At 42.4% G+C, this 16491-nt stretch overlaps 1 protein-coding gene across 43 annotated transcripts in view; it reads right to left on the minus strand.

Annotated features, from left to right (window-relative positions):
- Positions 1–16491, minus strand: part of LOC106587097 (CUGBP Elav-like family member 1) — a 61633-nt gene that overhangs the window by 5862 nt on the left and 39280 nt on the right. For 5 of the 43 annotated variants that reach the window (XM_014175060.2, XM_014175083.2, XM_014175063.2 and 2 more), the window contains 12 exons: positions 14777–14964; positions 10185–10267; positions 9242–9290; positions 8936–9070; positions 8372–8451; positions 6926–7087; positions 2420–2498; positions 1388–1558; positions 1032–1148; positions 716–919; positions 447–467; positions 85–228 (listed from right to left, as the gene is read on the minus strand). In XM_014175060.2, the coding sequence (XP_014030535.1) occupies positions 85–228; positions 447–467; positions 716–919; positions 1032–1148; positions 1388–1558; positions 2420–2498; positions 6926–7087; positions 8372–8451; positions 8936–9070; positions 9242–9290; positions 10185–10267; positions 14777–14964 (1433 nt within the window). The remainder of the gene's footprint in view (positions 1–84; positions 229–446; positions 468–715; positions 920–1031; positions 1149–1387; positions 1559–2419; positions 2499–6925; positions 7088–8371; positions 8452–8935; positions 9071–9241; positions 9291–10184; positions 10268–14776; positions 14965–16491) is intronic. The other 38 variants (XM_014175082.2, XM_045708087.1, XM_014175081.2 and 35 more) reach the window with 34 other exon arrangements.

A 16491-nucleotide genomic window follows, 5' to 3' on the forward strand; every position in this document is an offset into this window, starting at 1 on the left:
AATCAATCCTTGCCTTCATAATAAGAACACACTATATACACAGCCTTACTAGTGATGTGCTGTTTTCCCCATCCTCCAGCTTACCAAAACACTTGCTGAGGTTGGTCTGCTTGTCAATGAACACCTTAGCGGAAATAACGTTGCCAAAGGGCATGAACATCTGGAGCAGGTCCTGGTCTCCAAACTCCTGGGGGAGGTGGTATATGAACAAGTTGGCTCCCTCAGGGCCTTAAGAGAGCAGGAAATAATTTATTAAAACGTCTGACACAACAAGATGTCAATGGATACAACTAAGCCAGAGGCAACCATTTTGTTTTTGACAGATTAATAGCATTTCAAAATGTTATCTGAGGAGCCTTTTGATACGTATTTCTGCTCATTTTAAAATGAAATTTTCAACAACTAGTACTGTGAAAACATTTCAGAGTGTTGCAATTAAATCTTACCCGTGCTCCGACTGTCGCTTGCTGTAGCAGCATATTTAAAACAAGACAGAACCCTCAGGTGACAATACATATTTTCACCAATATGCCACACTAAGGTCACATCACAAATGATTTAACCTAAACTCTTAATCTCCCTTGCACTAGTACTACATTCAAACATGAATCACAGCGTAGCATGTGATCCCTGTAGAGCAGACATTTGAGTTAACACAAATCTCTCCATCCCCACTCCAACCCTTTTATGCCCCATCTCCATCCCCCTTACTTGCCTTCCTTCTGGCTCCCTGCAGCACTGACACTCTGTTGGGAGAGCAGGCTCTGGTTGTAGAGGCTGGGGAGGGCGGCAGCAGCAGCGTACTGCTGGATCCCGGAGTAGGCCTGGGTAAGGGCTTCCATGGTGCTACCAGTTCCGTTCGACATGCCCCCGCTGCCTAGACCACCGTTCAGGGCTGCCATCCCTAGACACAGGAGCTCTGTTACAAGATTAGGGCTAGAATACCTTGAATATGTATCATGCACTCTTCACATTTGAGATAATATATTTGTTGTAAATTAATTAATACAAATATGTTTGAGTCTGCTAACCTGCAAGTGAGCCCATGTTGAGGCCGGCTCCAGCCCCTGCGGCCAACGACTGCAGTGCCCCTAAGGAGGCCATGGGGTTCACTGAGTTGTTGTTACAGGAGGTGGGTGACGATCCTGCTGTGGAGATGAGTCAACCCCAAAACAATTAATCACCTAGAGGAAAACTCCACTAGTAGGACTTCAAAGTCTTAATACGCAGACCAGGGAACAGCCTGAATGCAGAGACTAGGGACGGGGAAGGCAACAGGAGGAAAGGTTCATGAGAAACAATCAACAGTGTTTACAGAGGTAAGTCCGTGGAACGAGGTTAAAGATGCATACAGGTGAGGGGGTGAGAGATAAAAAGTGTGACCAACCCTTGTAGGTGTCCCATGATGAGTGTGCCTGCTGTCCAGTACTCGTACCTGAGCTGGTGAGCACGCTGAGGGGACTGCTAGAGGTGGTGAGAGCGCTGCTGCCCGTGGGCGTGGCCTGTGTGGCGCTGGCCGCCGCTGCCAGAGCAGCCAGGTTCTGCATGGCATTCAGCCCTGAGACACATGCATAATCGGCACTTAAAAAGGCCCTGGAACCTAGATCTCGCTTAGGTCAATATATAGGCTACACCAAGTCGAAACTAGGATCATGCAATCACTGTTTTTGTTTTACAGCATGTGAAGCTTAAAGCAGAGAGTTGCAAGTACCTTTCCAACACAATCTGAAAATGGGTGAGATGGGAGGCAAAAGTACAAACTTAGCAGCCCACTCAATCAACACAACAAGAGCACCGGCCAAAACACACAGAAAGCAGATACCCCATAGATCACTGCATTGTTGTAAGTCAGAGAAGAGGGATAATGAGCTAACTTTGGTAAACATTTTGAACCAACTCGGATGAAGTTTCAATACAAAAGTTAAAACAGGCTTTGTAAAATATTGAATAATTGTAGCTTGCCCCATGACATACCCCGTGGCTCTGGATAAGAGCGTCTGCTAAATGACGTAAATGTTATCATATTGGAATGAAAAACATTAAATTGTTCCGTTTTTGCCTTGAATTCGATCAGCAGACACTGCTAGAAACCAGATTAAAAAAACACCAATTTGTTTGTTAATGTTTACGTCTGGAGTTTCCTGGTGGCAGCGCGTTTCAGCTCAAAATGTGATTAATATATGAGCAGGATATCAACATGTTCCCTCACCACTGCTTGACACAAACACACCGCACTGAAGAGATTACTTCGGAGTTCAGGCATGCAGGGAATGATGCATGCAGCAGTATCAATAATGCACATCTTCACCAGGCACATTACAGATGGCAGTTGGATGAGGAGGAAAATACATTTAGCATGCAGGTGTAAGAATGGAAAGGGGGGGGGGGAGGAGGAGGTAGGAAATGTCTTTGTTTTTACCTGACATACCAGACATGGGGTGAAGGTTGTTGAGGGTATTCCCAGAGGTGGCAGACTGCTGGAGGAGCTGTAAATAAAGCTAGACATTACACCAAAACAGAGAACAAAGGGTCAGGACTGCATCCAGGACTGTGCTTTCAGGAAAGAAATAGCAGAGAGAGAGAGAGAGAGAGAGAGAGAGAAAAAGGTAAAGTGGGTCAGGAGGACAGATGAAGCGTAAAAGGACAGGAAAGAGTGGAGGTGTAAATGTTGGTGATGAAGAAGGAAAGAATCACAGAGAAAAGAGTTGAAAAAAACATGATGCTGAGAAACACAGTGGGATGAAATGGGAGTTAAGAGGATTTAAATGGAAGGCAAGACAGTGAAGAAAAGGAAGAGGTTGGAAGATTTTCACAGCACACCCATGGAGCAGCACTAACAGCATTGTAGAAAGCTCTGCCCTCTATATTGGAATGGCCACATAATTGGAGGGTCAGAATTAGAGAAGCCAATTGAAAACATATCAGGTCTTTAGATGAGTTGAGACTAGATGGCCATTCAACATAGATAATTGGCAACGATGCAAATATAAATCTAACATTGTCTAGAAACACAGCAAACCAAATACAAGCAAGGAGGGAGGGAGAGAGGGAGAAGTCTGGATGCAAAAAATGGGTCTTCGTCTAACCTGTCAGATTAAGTAAATGGCCCAAAGACTTACACAAAAGAAATCAGATAATGTGTCTACTCGGTAAGGTCAGGGAGAATACTTACGAGGCAAAACTAACAATGTTCAATGAATGGAAATCATATGTCAAATTAAGTCTAACAAATTGACAACCTCCAGTTGGCACTGTACAGTCAATGCTCTAGAGCAGGGGTGTCAACACATATGGCCTGGCCTGCGAGGTGGTCCAATCCGGCCAGCAGGTGGTTTGTAAAAAATAAAAAAAGGTATCAACTGACGTTATTTGCCACATGCTTCATACACAACAGGTGTAGACTAAAAGTGAAATGCTTACTTACGGGGCCTTCCCAACAATGCAGGGATAAAAATAGAGAGAAATAATAGACAAATAACACAAGGAATAAATACACAATTGAGTAACTAGAATTTGCCGACATACACGGTGCACCAGTACAGAGTCGATGTGCAGGGGTACGAGGTAATTGAGGTAGATACAGTTGAAGTCGGAAGTTTACGTACACTTAGGTTGGAGTCATTAAAACTCGTTTTTCAAGCACTCCACAAATGTCTTGTTAACAAACTACAGTTTTGGCAAGTCGGTAAGAACATCTACTTTGTGCATGACAAGTATTTTTTCCAACAATTGTTTACAGACAGATTATTTCACTTATAATGCACTGCATCACAATTCCAGTGGGTCAGAAGTTTACATACACTAAGTTGACTGTGCCTTTAAACAGCTTGGAACATTCCAGAAAATGATGTCATGGCTTAAGAAGCTTCTGATAGGCTAATTGACATCATTGGAGTCAATTGGGGGTGTACCTGTGGATGTATTTCAAGGCCTACCTTCAAACTCAGTGCCTCTTTGCTTGACATCATGGGAAAATCAAAAGAAATCAGCCAAGACCTCAGTAAAATAATTTTAGACCTTCACAAGTCTGGTTCATCCTTGGGAGCAATTTCCAAACACCTGAAGGTACCACGTTCATCTGTACAAACAATAGTATGCAAGTATAAACACCATGGGACCACGCAGCCGTCATACCGCTCAGAAAGGAGACGTGTTCTATGTCCTAGAGATGAACGTACTTTGGTGCGAAATGTGCAAATCAATCCCAGAACAACAGCAAAGGACCTTGTGAAGATGCTGGAGGAAACAGGTACAAAAGTATCTATATCCACAGTAAAACGAGTCCTATAATCGACATAACCTGAAAGTCCGCTCAGAAAGGAAGAAGCCACTGCTCCAAAACCGCCATAAAAAAGCCAAACTACGGTTTGCAACAGCACATGGGGACAAAGATTGTACTTTTTGGAGAAATGTCCTCTGGTCTGATGAAACAAAAATAGAACTGTTTGGCCATAATGACCATCGTTATGTTTCGAGGAAAAAGGGGGAGGCTTGCAAGCTGAAGAACACCATTCCAACCGTGAAGCACGGGGGTGGCAGCATAATGTTGTGGGGGTGCTTTGCTGCAGGTGCACTTCACAAAATAGATGGCATCATGAGGGAGGAAAATTATGTGGATATATTGAAGCAATATCTCAAGACATCAGTCAGTAAGTTAAAGCTTGGTTGCAAATGGGTCTTCCAATTGGACAATGACCCCAAGCATACTTCCAAAGTTGTGGCAAAATTGCTTAAGTCAACAAAATCAAGGTATTGGAGTGGCCATCACAAAGCCCTGACCTCAATCCTATAGAGAATTTGTGGGCAGAACTGAAAAGCGTGTGCGAGCAAGGAGGCCTACAAACCTGACTCAGTCACACCAGCTCTGCCAGGAGTTATGGGCCAAAATTCACCCAACTTATTGTGGGAAGCTTGTGGAAGGCTACCCGAAATGTTTGACCCAAGTTAAACAATTTAAAGGTAATGCTACCAAATACTAATTGAGTGTATGTAAACTTCTGACCCACTGGGAATGTGATGAAAGAAATAAAAGCTGAAATAAATCACTCTATTATTCTGACATTTCACATTCTTAAAATAAAGTGGTGAACCTAACTGACCTAAGACAGGGAATTTTTACTACGATTAAATGTCAGGAATTGTGAAAAACTGATTTGAAATGTATTTGGCTAAGGTGTATGTCAATTTCCAACTTCAACTGTATGTACATATAGGTAAGGATAAAGTGACTAGGTAACAGGGTATATAATAAACAGTAGCAGCAGCACATGTGATTCAAAAGAGTTCAGGCAAGAAGGGCCATGGCAGATAGTTAAATATTTAACCAAATATCGTACCCGGACAAACTACTTAGCAGTCTTATGGCTTGGGGGTAGAAGCTGTTCAGGGTCCTGTTGGTTCCAGACTTGCATCGGTACTATCATCAAGGACATCAACCACCCGAGCCACGGCCTGTTCACCCCACTATCATCCAAAAAGCGAGGTCAGTACAGGTGCATCAAAGCTGGGACAGAGAGACTAAAAAACAGCTTCTATCTCAAGGCCATCAGATTGTTAAATAGTCATCACTAGCCGGCTACCACCCGGTTACTCAACCCTGCACCATAGAGGCTGCAGCACTATATACATAGACATGGAATCACTGGCCACTTCAATAATGGAACACTAGTCACTTTAATAATGTTAACATACTGCTTTCTCATATGTATATACAGAGATGGGCTGTATGTTCCCAACATAAGCATTGATGAATGATCACGCAGAGAGAAGACCGCAGAGAAGCAAGATTTAGACATTGCATATAATTTAACAGTTCCATTTCACATCATGCTGTTGATATAAATCATGTATTATAATTTACCGGTTTCTTGCAGTTATTTTTCCCAGGAAAAAGGAGTGGTTTTGGGCAGTAAATCTCAGTAAGCGGGTTTCTGCCATTCAACCCTAATCGATACCGCTTGCCATGCGGTAGCAGAGAGAACAGTCTCTGACTTGGGTGGCTGGAGTCTGACTATTTCTAGGGCCTTCCTCTGACACCGCCTGGTATCAAGGTCCAGGATGGCAGGGAGCTCGGCCGCAGTGATGTACTGGGCCATACGCACTATCCCTGTAGAGCATTGCGGTCGGATGCCAAGCAGTTGCCATACCAAGTCGTGCTGCTGGCAGTCAAGATGCTCAATGGTGCAGAACTTTTTGAGGATCTGAGGGCCCATGCCGAATCTTTTCAGCCTCCTGAGGGTGAAGAGGCGTTGTTGTGACTTCTTCACGACTGTGTTGGTGTGTGTGGACCATGATAATTCCTTAGTGATGTGGACACCCAAGGAACTTGAAGCTCTCGAGCCACTCCACTACAGCCCTGTCAATGTGGATGGGGGCGTGTTCGGCCATCCGTTTCCTGTAGTCCATAATCAGCTCCTTTGTCTTGCCGACATTGAGGGAGAGGTTGTATACCTGGCACCACACTGCGAACTCAAACTTTTAAATCAGTAAAACCAAATAAAAACTGTAGAAATGATAATGGATCTACATTCAATTTTGACGGCGATGAAGCACAACACATTTTCAGTGCGTCCCTCCGGACCTCTATGTAGACCGAATGCGGCCCCCTGGGCAAAATTTGTTTGACACCCCTGATCTAGAGACTGTCTAAACCAGTCTGCCAAACAGCAGTGCATTTTAATGTGTCCCAGCTGTAACCCTCATCTTTCTAGGACAAACCTGAGATTGTAGCCAATTGTAGCCCAAACCTTAATTTGCTTGCAAACACAAACAACAAGCTAAGCGTTGTCCTGAATAAGTACCTCGGGAAATTTGAACCAAAAAATGTGTCAATTTCTAAACTGGAACATGAACAAGGGCTTCAAGCCAAGCCACGGGTCTTTCCAAAGCTCTGCTGGGGATGGTGCAGGAGGAGGTGGTCACTTACTGCCAGATACTGTGGGCCCAGAGAGTTGAGCCCGGTCAGATTCCCCCACATTGAGGCAGCGTTGAGCTGCTGCATCTGCTGCTGAAGCTGCTGGGCGATGCGCTTCTGCTCCTTGTCCTTCTGCGTGTCGGCAAACTTCACTACGATGGGAGACGAACAGCCCTAAAAATTCGGTATAGACAGCAAATGGTGTCATTTGAAAACAATCTTCGATATTCCTCCAGCACGATAACAGCAATTTCAAAATGGCATTACTTGAGTAATGGGCCCTTTAGCAACCCAATCATATAAGTGAGGTAAAGAGGAAAACAGCAGGTTATTATGTTATACTAAACAAAAATATTAAAACGCAACATGCAACAATTTCTAAGATTTTACTGAGTGACAGTTCATATAAGGAAATCAGCAATTGAAATAAATTCATTAGGCCCTAATCTATGGATTTCAAATGACTGGGAATACAGACATGCATCTGTTGGTAACAGATACCTTAAAAAAAGGTAGGGGCTTGGATCAGAAAACAAGTCAGTATCTGGTGTGACCACCATTTGCCTCATGCAGCGCAACATCTCCTTCGTATGGAGTTGATCAGGCTGTTGATTGTGGCCTGTGGAATGTTGTCCCACTCCTCTTCAACGGCTGTGCAAAGTTGCTGGATATTGGCGGGAAGACGCCGTTGCACACGTCGATCCAGAGCATCCCAAATATACTTAATGGGTTACTTCTGGTGAGTATTCAAGCCATTGAATAACTGGGCCATTTTCATCTTCCAGGAATTGTGTTCAGATCCTTGTGACATGGGGCCGTGCATTATTATGCTGAAATATGAGGTGATGGCAGCGGATGAACGGCACGACAATGGGCCTCAGGATCTCATCACGGTATCTCTGTGCATTGAAACTGACATTGATAAAAATGACATTTTGTTCATTGTCCGTAACTAATGCCTGCCCATACCATATCCCTACCACGGGGCACGCTGTTGACAACGTTGACGCCGTACACGTGGTCTGTGGTTGTGAGGCCGGTTGGACTTACTGCCAGATTCTCTAAAACAATGTTGGAGGCGGCTTATGGTAGAGAAATGAACATTCAATTATCTGGCCACAGGTCTGGTGGACATTCCTGCAGTCAGCATGCCATGCCAACTCCAGTCCAAGGTACATCTGTGAAACGATCTTGCTGTTTAATCAGCTTCTTGATATGCCACAACTATCAAGTAGATGGATTATCTTGGCAAAGGAGAAACGCCAACTAACAGGGATGTAAACAAATTTGTGCACACATTTTTTGAGAAATAAGCTTTGTGCATATGGAACATTTCTGGAATCTTTTATTTCAGCTCATGAAACATGGGATCTACACTTTACTTGTTCCATTTATATTTTTGTTCAGTGTAGATTCTCTGTTTCTGAGGGATGGGAGGTGTGCAGGTTCAATGCTTACCTCCATAGTTTGTGATTGGTGCATGGATTTGATTGTTGACTGTGCCATCTGTCTTGCTGTAAAAGTGATAAACGCACAACCTGCAGAAGGGGGACAACTCGTAAATGGTTGACATACACGGTCCTGACTCCTGACAGCATTTAGAAACACATAACAGAAAGCATACAGCCCAGATTGCAGCATGATATGGAGTCCGGTAAGTTTGATTTAGTTAAACAGCCCCAAAAAAACACACTTGGAACAGTGTCAAACAGATATTTGGATCATCAATTACTAGAACTTAGTCAATAGAGACTAAGATTGGCACATTTTCTGTGAGAGGATATGTATGGAAGATGTGTGGGATTTGTCAACGAGAGGACAAATGAGAGTAATGACTTATCACTCATCTGTTTGCAACTACTTTAGAGTGTGTGTATGTACCGTATGTAGAGAGATTAATGTTAAAACAACGACCAGTTCTTATAGTATAACTGATAGAGTAAATGTGTTTGTGTACGTCTTGTTGAAGGTGTGTGTGTGTGGATGACAATGAGGATGAAAGGTGAACTGAATCTGCCTCACCACGGCTCAGTCCATCCGGCCCACGTAGTATTCTACATTCCTCGATCTGTCCGTACGGCGAGAACATAAGTCTGATGTCATTCTCATTACACTTTTTCGATATCATCCCTATGAACAACTTCCTGTCTTCCACCGCTGAAAGAGACAATGAGGAAGAAAAGGTTGTTTCATCAAACAACGACTAACTGCATTAGAGACAACATACAACAAAAAGGGCAGCTTCTAAGAGGTAGGGCTTCAACATAAAAACAAATTACCACACCATCCAACAGTCTCCACTGCCTGCAGAGATGTAGCTATACTCACCATTATTCTTCTCACTGTCAGCTGGCTTCATCTGAATGGGGTGATGCATCTGTTGGGGTAAGACATTGAATTTAAAGGAAGCAAGAAGTGCTGACAGACTGCCTTGATGGGTATGAATGGATATGTGTGGTAGGCATCCCTATAAAATCTGCGACGCGGAGAACGCAGACGGAATCGCAGAATCCAGACATTAAAACGGAATTCAACAATATATTTAACTTAGTAGGGAATCAAATAAATGTATTGAAAATTATTCAAATTTGCCCAAGTTTATCATAAAACATGAACAGAATGCATCAGTGATGGGTATTTCCTGCAACTTTCTGAAGAGGCAACGAGAATTCCCCGACTGTATGTGCGGTGCGCGCATCTACCACTTTGTGTAGGCATTAACAATGATGCTACTAAGTATTCTGGTAGATGGAAAGGCTTTCCCAAAAACCTTCTCAATTAAATGTCAACTACAAAGTAGCCTATGCTTACCTGGCAGAATGAGATCATTATTTGCATCAATGCAGTATTTCTTTTGCAAACTATCATCACATCTGCTCTACAAAAACAGCCTATTGCTAGGTGCCATTGAAATGAAAGGGTAAATGCACACCAAAATCGCAATACAATGTAGAAAATCTAGACCTCAAAAGCAGTCTCCTGATGTGGTTTAACCATTGTTGTGGACTTAGAAAACAACTAAATGGGATGCTCTATTTAAATAAGTGTGATTTTTGAGAGGGAAAACCTGAAAAAAGGGGGAAATGGAAACCTGGAAAAACTAAATGGAGAAAACGGAATGTTGGGGGGGGGAGACAGATTTTATAGAGCCCTACATCGAGATAAAAGCTGAACAGGAGCACTGACTGTTGTACTACAACCTGGCACGCTACCCAATACTTTGCCTATTCGATTTACTGATGAAGTTAAAACTTACACCAATTCTACTCACCCCTGGGAGAATTTTCATGTTGTGAAGGGCATTTTGTGCTTCCAACGCCGATTTGCGAGCGTAATATGTTATGAAACAACAACCTGTTTGGAATGGGGATAGACAGTTGTTAGACAAAGTAAATGTTACTCAATTTTAAAATGACATTGATAGAGTATTGGTGGGCCATCTATGCCTCCTTTATTAAAAAGGCTGCGCGACCGAAAGTAACCACCACAGTTCACATATTCTGTACATGCGCTACTTCACGCACACATCCCCCTCCCTTCACGTTTCTCTCCCCCTTCCTATCAACCAATTTGATCGACATGATGTAGGCTAGCCAACATCCGAGTCATTTCTGAACAGCTGATATAAAAACCTGGGATTTTAACAAACATTCCCAAAATATATATGCAATACCAGTCAGAAGTTTGGACATCTACTCATTCCAGGGTTTTTCTTTATTTTGACTATTTTCTACATTGTGGAATAATAGTGAAAACATCAAAACTATGCAATGACACATACGGAATCTCATAGTAACCAAAGAAGTGTTAAACAAATTAAAAATATGTTATATTCGAGGTTCTTCAAACTTGCCACACTTTGCCTTGATGACAGCTTTGCACACGCTAGGCCAGGCCTGGGCAAAGGCCGGCCCGAGGGTCGTATGCGGCCCACTACCTGTTTTAATATGGCCCGTGGAATCATGCTCAGATCACATAAACGTATTTGTTATTCAAATTAAAAGCCCAATGAATACCTCGCCTTTCTGTAATGATTTAACTCACATTGCTTGTGGGACATTTATTTTGAAGGCACGTATAAATAACTGCACGAGGACAGACAGTGACTGACAGGCTGACACACAGTTAGTTACAAATAGTAGCTAGCTAGAAATTGCGCAAAAATGAGTTTTTCAAAGATTTCAAAGAAAAGGAATGTAGAGTGTTCCAGCGAGAGTGGACATAAACATATTTCTTTATTGAGGTATCATGGAAAGCTGTGTGCAAAGAGAGCATCGTTGTCTTGAAAGACAACAACTTGTCCCGACACTTCCAGACGAAGCATGCAGAGAAATATAGGAATATGTCTTCTGAGCAGAGGGCAAGTGCATCGAAAGAGTTGCTTTCTCAGTTGCAAAAGCAGCAAGGACTTTTCACAAAACTGCATTCAGCAAACGACGGAATTGCGAGAGCTAGCTATGCATCTTAATTATTATTATTTTATTTTTTTAATCTTACTTAAAGGTATTTTTGCAAAACTGCATTGTTGGTTATTAAGGGCTTGTAAGTAAGTATTTCACTGTAAGGTCTACACCAGTTGTATTCGGGGCATGTGACAAATACAATTAGATTTGAACTGTCCCACAAAATTGCTAAACATCTGCAGCAATACTTTGCCCCGACAAGAAAGAGCTGTTTGAAAACAACAGTTGAAAGACAAGATCAAGTAGCTGAGCTGAACCCAGATCAGAAAATTATTTTCCTGCATTGCATTATTCATCAGGTGCTCTGTAAATGTGTTCTGAAAATGAGCCATGTTGTAGATAGTCACTAAAGTGGTAAACTTCATAAGAGCAAAATCTTTAAACCACAGGCAGTTTGTCTCACTGTTGGAAGAGACAGAGTCGGGTACTGAAGATCTCCCCTACCACACAAACGTGAGATGGGGTGAGTTTGGGGAAGGTGCTTAAAAGGGTGTGGGACCTGAAGTCGGAGATGGCTGAGTTTCTGCAAATGAAAGGAAAATATGTGGATTTCCCTCAACTGCAAGATAAAGAATGGTTGGCTGATTTTGCCTTCACCGTGGACATCATGGCCCTCATGAATGAACTGAATTCCAAACTACAAGGGAAGGGCCTTTTTGCACATCAGATGTACAGCCTTGCCAAAGCCTTCAAGGGAAAATTACTCCTCCTGACCCGACAAGTAGAAGCCAACAATCTCACCCACCTTCCTACACTACTAGTCTGTTCCCTATCAGATGACCAGTGGGAGAAGTATACGTCGCCCCTGCGTGCTTGAACGGTGAGTTCATTGTTTTGAGGATTTCAAAGTGTTGGAAAATGACACGCTGTTGGTTTCCTCTCCTTTCACCTTCAATGTGGATAACGCTCCCACTGACCTGCAACTTGAGCTTATCGATCTTCAACCTGATGCAGTGATTGGAGAACTATTCAAAACAATGTCACTGACGAGGTTCTATGCATCACTTGATGAACAAAACTTCCCAAAGATTGGGAGTCATGCTCAGAAGATGTTTGTACTGTTATGGTCAACCTATGTATGTGAACAGACATTTTCAGTGATGAAATATAAGATCGCTCATCTCTTACTGACTCTCACCTCTCATCTATCCTGCGGATAGCAACGTCAGTAACTATACCTGACTTCACTGGTCTAGTCAATGCCCATCAGAGACTACACTCCTCACACTGATTGAGTAGTTTAAATGTAATGTTGAGCTCTCTCTTTCTTGTGCATGCCTGTTAACAAGAGTTCTGTCTGTGGTGCTGAATGCACAGTGTACTTTTCCCTCCATGTAGTTACCTACCAAAAGGAGAACATGGATGTGGTATATTTCTGTGCATGTTAAAAAAAGTTAAATAAGTAGCATATCTGATCGTGATTTACAGTAGATATATCTGTCACACAGCCATACACATAACGTATAATCCTGTAATATGATTCTGGCCCGCGACGGCAAAAATATAGTCCTATGTGGCCCTCCATGGAAAACAATTTCCCAGGCCTGCTCTAGGCATTCTCTCAACCAGATTCATAAGGTAGTCACCTGGAATGCATTTCAAATAACAGGTGTGCCTTTTTAAAAGTTAATTTGCGGAATTTCTTTACTTCTTAATGCGTTTGAGACAATCGGTTGTGTTGTGACAAGATAGGGGTGGTATACAGAAAACAGCCCGATTTGGTAAAAGACCAAGTCCATATTATGGCAAGAACAGCTCAAATAAGCAAAGAGAAACAACAGTCCATCATTACTTTAAGACATGAAGGTTAGTCAATCGGTAAAATTTCAAGAACTTTGAACGTTTCAAGTGCAGTCGCAAAAACCATCAAGTGCTATAATGAAACTGGCTCTCATGAGGACCGTCACAGGAAAGGAAGACCCAGAGTTACCTCTGCTGCAGAGGATGAGTTCATTAGAGTTACCAGCCTCAGAAACTGCAGCCCAAATAAATACTTCAGAGTTCAAGTAAGTGATATCTCAACATCAACTGTTCAGAGGAGACTGCGTGAATCAGGCCTTCATGGTCAAAATGCTGATAAGAAACCACTACTAAAGGACACCAATAATAAGACTTGCTTGGGCCAACAAACACGAGCAATTGACATTAGACCGGTGGAAATCTCTACTTTGGTCTGATGAGTCCAAACTTGAGATTTTTGGTATCAACCGCCGTGTCTTTGTGAGACGCAGAGTAGGTGAACGGATGATCTCTGCATGTGTGGTTCCCACCGTGAAGCATGGAGGTGGTGTTGTGATGGTGCTTTGCTGGTGACACTGTCTGTGATTCATTTAGAATTCAAGGCACACTTAACCAGCATGGCTACCACAGCATTCTGCAGAGATACATATGTCATCCCATCTGGTTTGCGCCTAGTGGGACTATCATTTGTTTTTCAACAGAACAATGACCCAACACACCTCCAGGCTGTGAAGAGCTATTTGACCAAGAAGGAGAGTGATTGAGTGCTGCATCAGATGACCTGGCCTTCACAATCACCCAACCTCAATCCAATTGAGATGGTTTGGGATGAGTTGGACCGCAGAGTGAAGGAAAAGCAGCCAACAAGTGCTCAGCATATGTGGGAATTGTTGGACTGTTGGAAAAGCATCCCAGGCACATTCTTGGCATTCTCTCAACCAGCTTCACGCTGGTTGAGAGAATGCCAAGAATGTGCAAAGCTGTCATCAAGGAAAAGGGTGGCTACTTTGAAGAATCTCAAATATAAAATACATTTTGATTTGTTTAACACTTGTTGGTTACTACATGATTCCATATATGCCATTTCATAGTTTTGATGTCTTCACCATTATTCTACAATGTGGAAAATAGTCAAAATAAAGAAAAATCCTTGAATGAGTAGGTGTGCCCAAAACTTTGACTGGTATTGTATACATATTTTGTAGGCCAATTTAAAATGTAGGGTACAACTTTCTCAGGTCTGTTGTAACTAAGGATATTGCAGTTGCACAAGTAGGGCGCAGTATACACATTGCATTGGAGCAAAACCAATCTGCGTTTTAACCAATTAACATACATCTGTTAAACTGAAAAAATAACATCTATTTTGACTGGCAATCTTCCTCCAGCTCAGACAATGTTGCAAAAAAATAATAACATTAAATCGCTATTTAGACTGCCTGTCTGAGTCCTGCTTGTTTGATATGCTGTGGTAGCGGAGGGAGTAGTAAAGTAGAGAATACCGCAAATAGGCAGAAGCTTCTGTTGTTTAGCTATCGGAAAAAGGATTCCAGAGAATTCAGCAACACAGCCAATACATATAAAAAAGGCAGGGAACTCTGGATAGGGTGAGGAAGTGTAATGGACACCTCTTGTGAAGAACTCAAGACAGCACTGTCACCTTTGCTCTGTGGGGGGTTTTGACTCCTGTCACGCAACACATTGATTTCGTAGACGGCGCCGTAAGGCTCAAAAAGCTCCCGCAGCTGTTCCTCTGCCCAGGACCGTGGGATCTGGCCAACAAACATCTTGATAGCGTCGATGTCGGGCTGGTCCGGGTGGTCCAGGGTCCCATTCATCTTCTTTGCCCTGAGAGAAAGAGAACGGTTGTTAAAAAATGGCTACCTGACGTGAACTAGGGCAACAGAAGCTACATTTACAAGCAGTCTTCCCCAGTGGTACATTCAATATGACCCTGCTGGAAATAACAATTGCATAATACACTACATAATACACTAAGCAGCTGGAAGCTTCACAAAATGGCATCTTCTGAGCAAGGGCTGTTTTGCAGAAAGGTACAATCAAGTGTAGACTATTTCAGTAGCACTGCATAACTTGTAGTCAACTAAAGTTGTTAAGTGTCAGTTGAAAGAGGTGATGTGACTGAGGAAACATTCGAAAATGCATACAAAAACATACAGCACCAAATGCATACTGCCAGCCGAGAAATGACCTATGCAACTAAGACCAATAGCTCTAAAGAGAATGATCTTGAATGTGGACATTCGTTTTGGGAGATCTGATCTTTCATAACCAAACAATGATTTATTTCATGTAATATTGAATGCTGCACAGAACAAAAGAACATCAAGTCTATCCTTGTCAAATCCATAATGTGTATGAATTAATATAAAAGCCATTTAAATATCATTTGAATTTGTGCAAGCACAAACCAACTAGGTTTTCAGTTGACCAACACTTACCTCCATATCAGAGAAATCCAATCAAGACTGTTTAACCTAATAAAGTAGTCAAATTCTGACTACGCTAATTCTATTTTTATGCATTCAGACACCGATCATATTCAGTGTTTAAGCCTATATCACATTTCAAACAAATGTAAGACGGATTTATTGAGATTGCACAAAAGATTTCAAATAGGACAAGAATATTTCAAGGTACCCAAGTGGGGTACCTTGAAATATAAGTGAGCACTAATGATTGATAATAGGATGATCCATTACTAAAAATAGGCCAGAAGTTAGGTTTAGAGGATATCCCTAAAACAAGAAAGCGGCATAATCAAGGAAATTGAGGGAGAGGAGAATGATAGTGATATTAGATCTTTTGAAGTTGGTAGGATTTACAGTGCATTCGGAAAGTATTCAGACCTTGACTTTATCCATATTTTTTGAAATGTTAAAGCCTTATTCTAAAATGGATTAAATAGTTTATTCCCTTCATCAACCTACACACGATACCCCATATTGACAAAGCAAAAACAGATTTTTAGAAAGGTTCACCTTCCAACAGGACAACGACAACCCTAAGTACGCAGCCAAGACAACGCAGGAGTGGCTTCGGGACAAGTCTCAATGTCCTTGAGTGGCCCAGCTCGAGCCCGGACTTGAACCCAATCCAACATCTCTGGAGAGATCTGAAAATAGCTGTGCAACGATGCTCCCCATCCAACCTGTGGCGCAGCGGTCTAATGCACTGCATCACACTGCTAGAGGCGTCACTACAGACCCTGGTTCGATCCCAGGCTGTATCACAACTGGCTGTGATCGGTAGTCCCATAGGGCGGCGCACAATTGGCCCAGCGTCGTCCGGGTTAGGCCGTCATTATAAAATAAGAACCTGCTCTTAACTGACTTCCCTAGTAAAAATAAAAAT

The sequence above is a fragment of the Salmo salar genome, chromosome ssa26 (genome assembly GCF_905237065.1).
Source record: "Salmo salar chromosome ssa26, Ssal_v3.1, whole genome shotgun sequence".
NCBI classification, from domain to species: domain Eukaryota; kingdom Metazoa; phylum Chordata; class Actinopteri; order Salmoniformes; family Salmonidae; genus Salmo; species Salmo salar.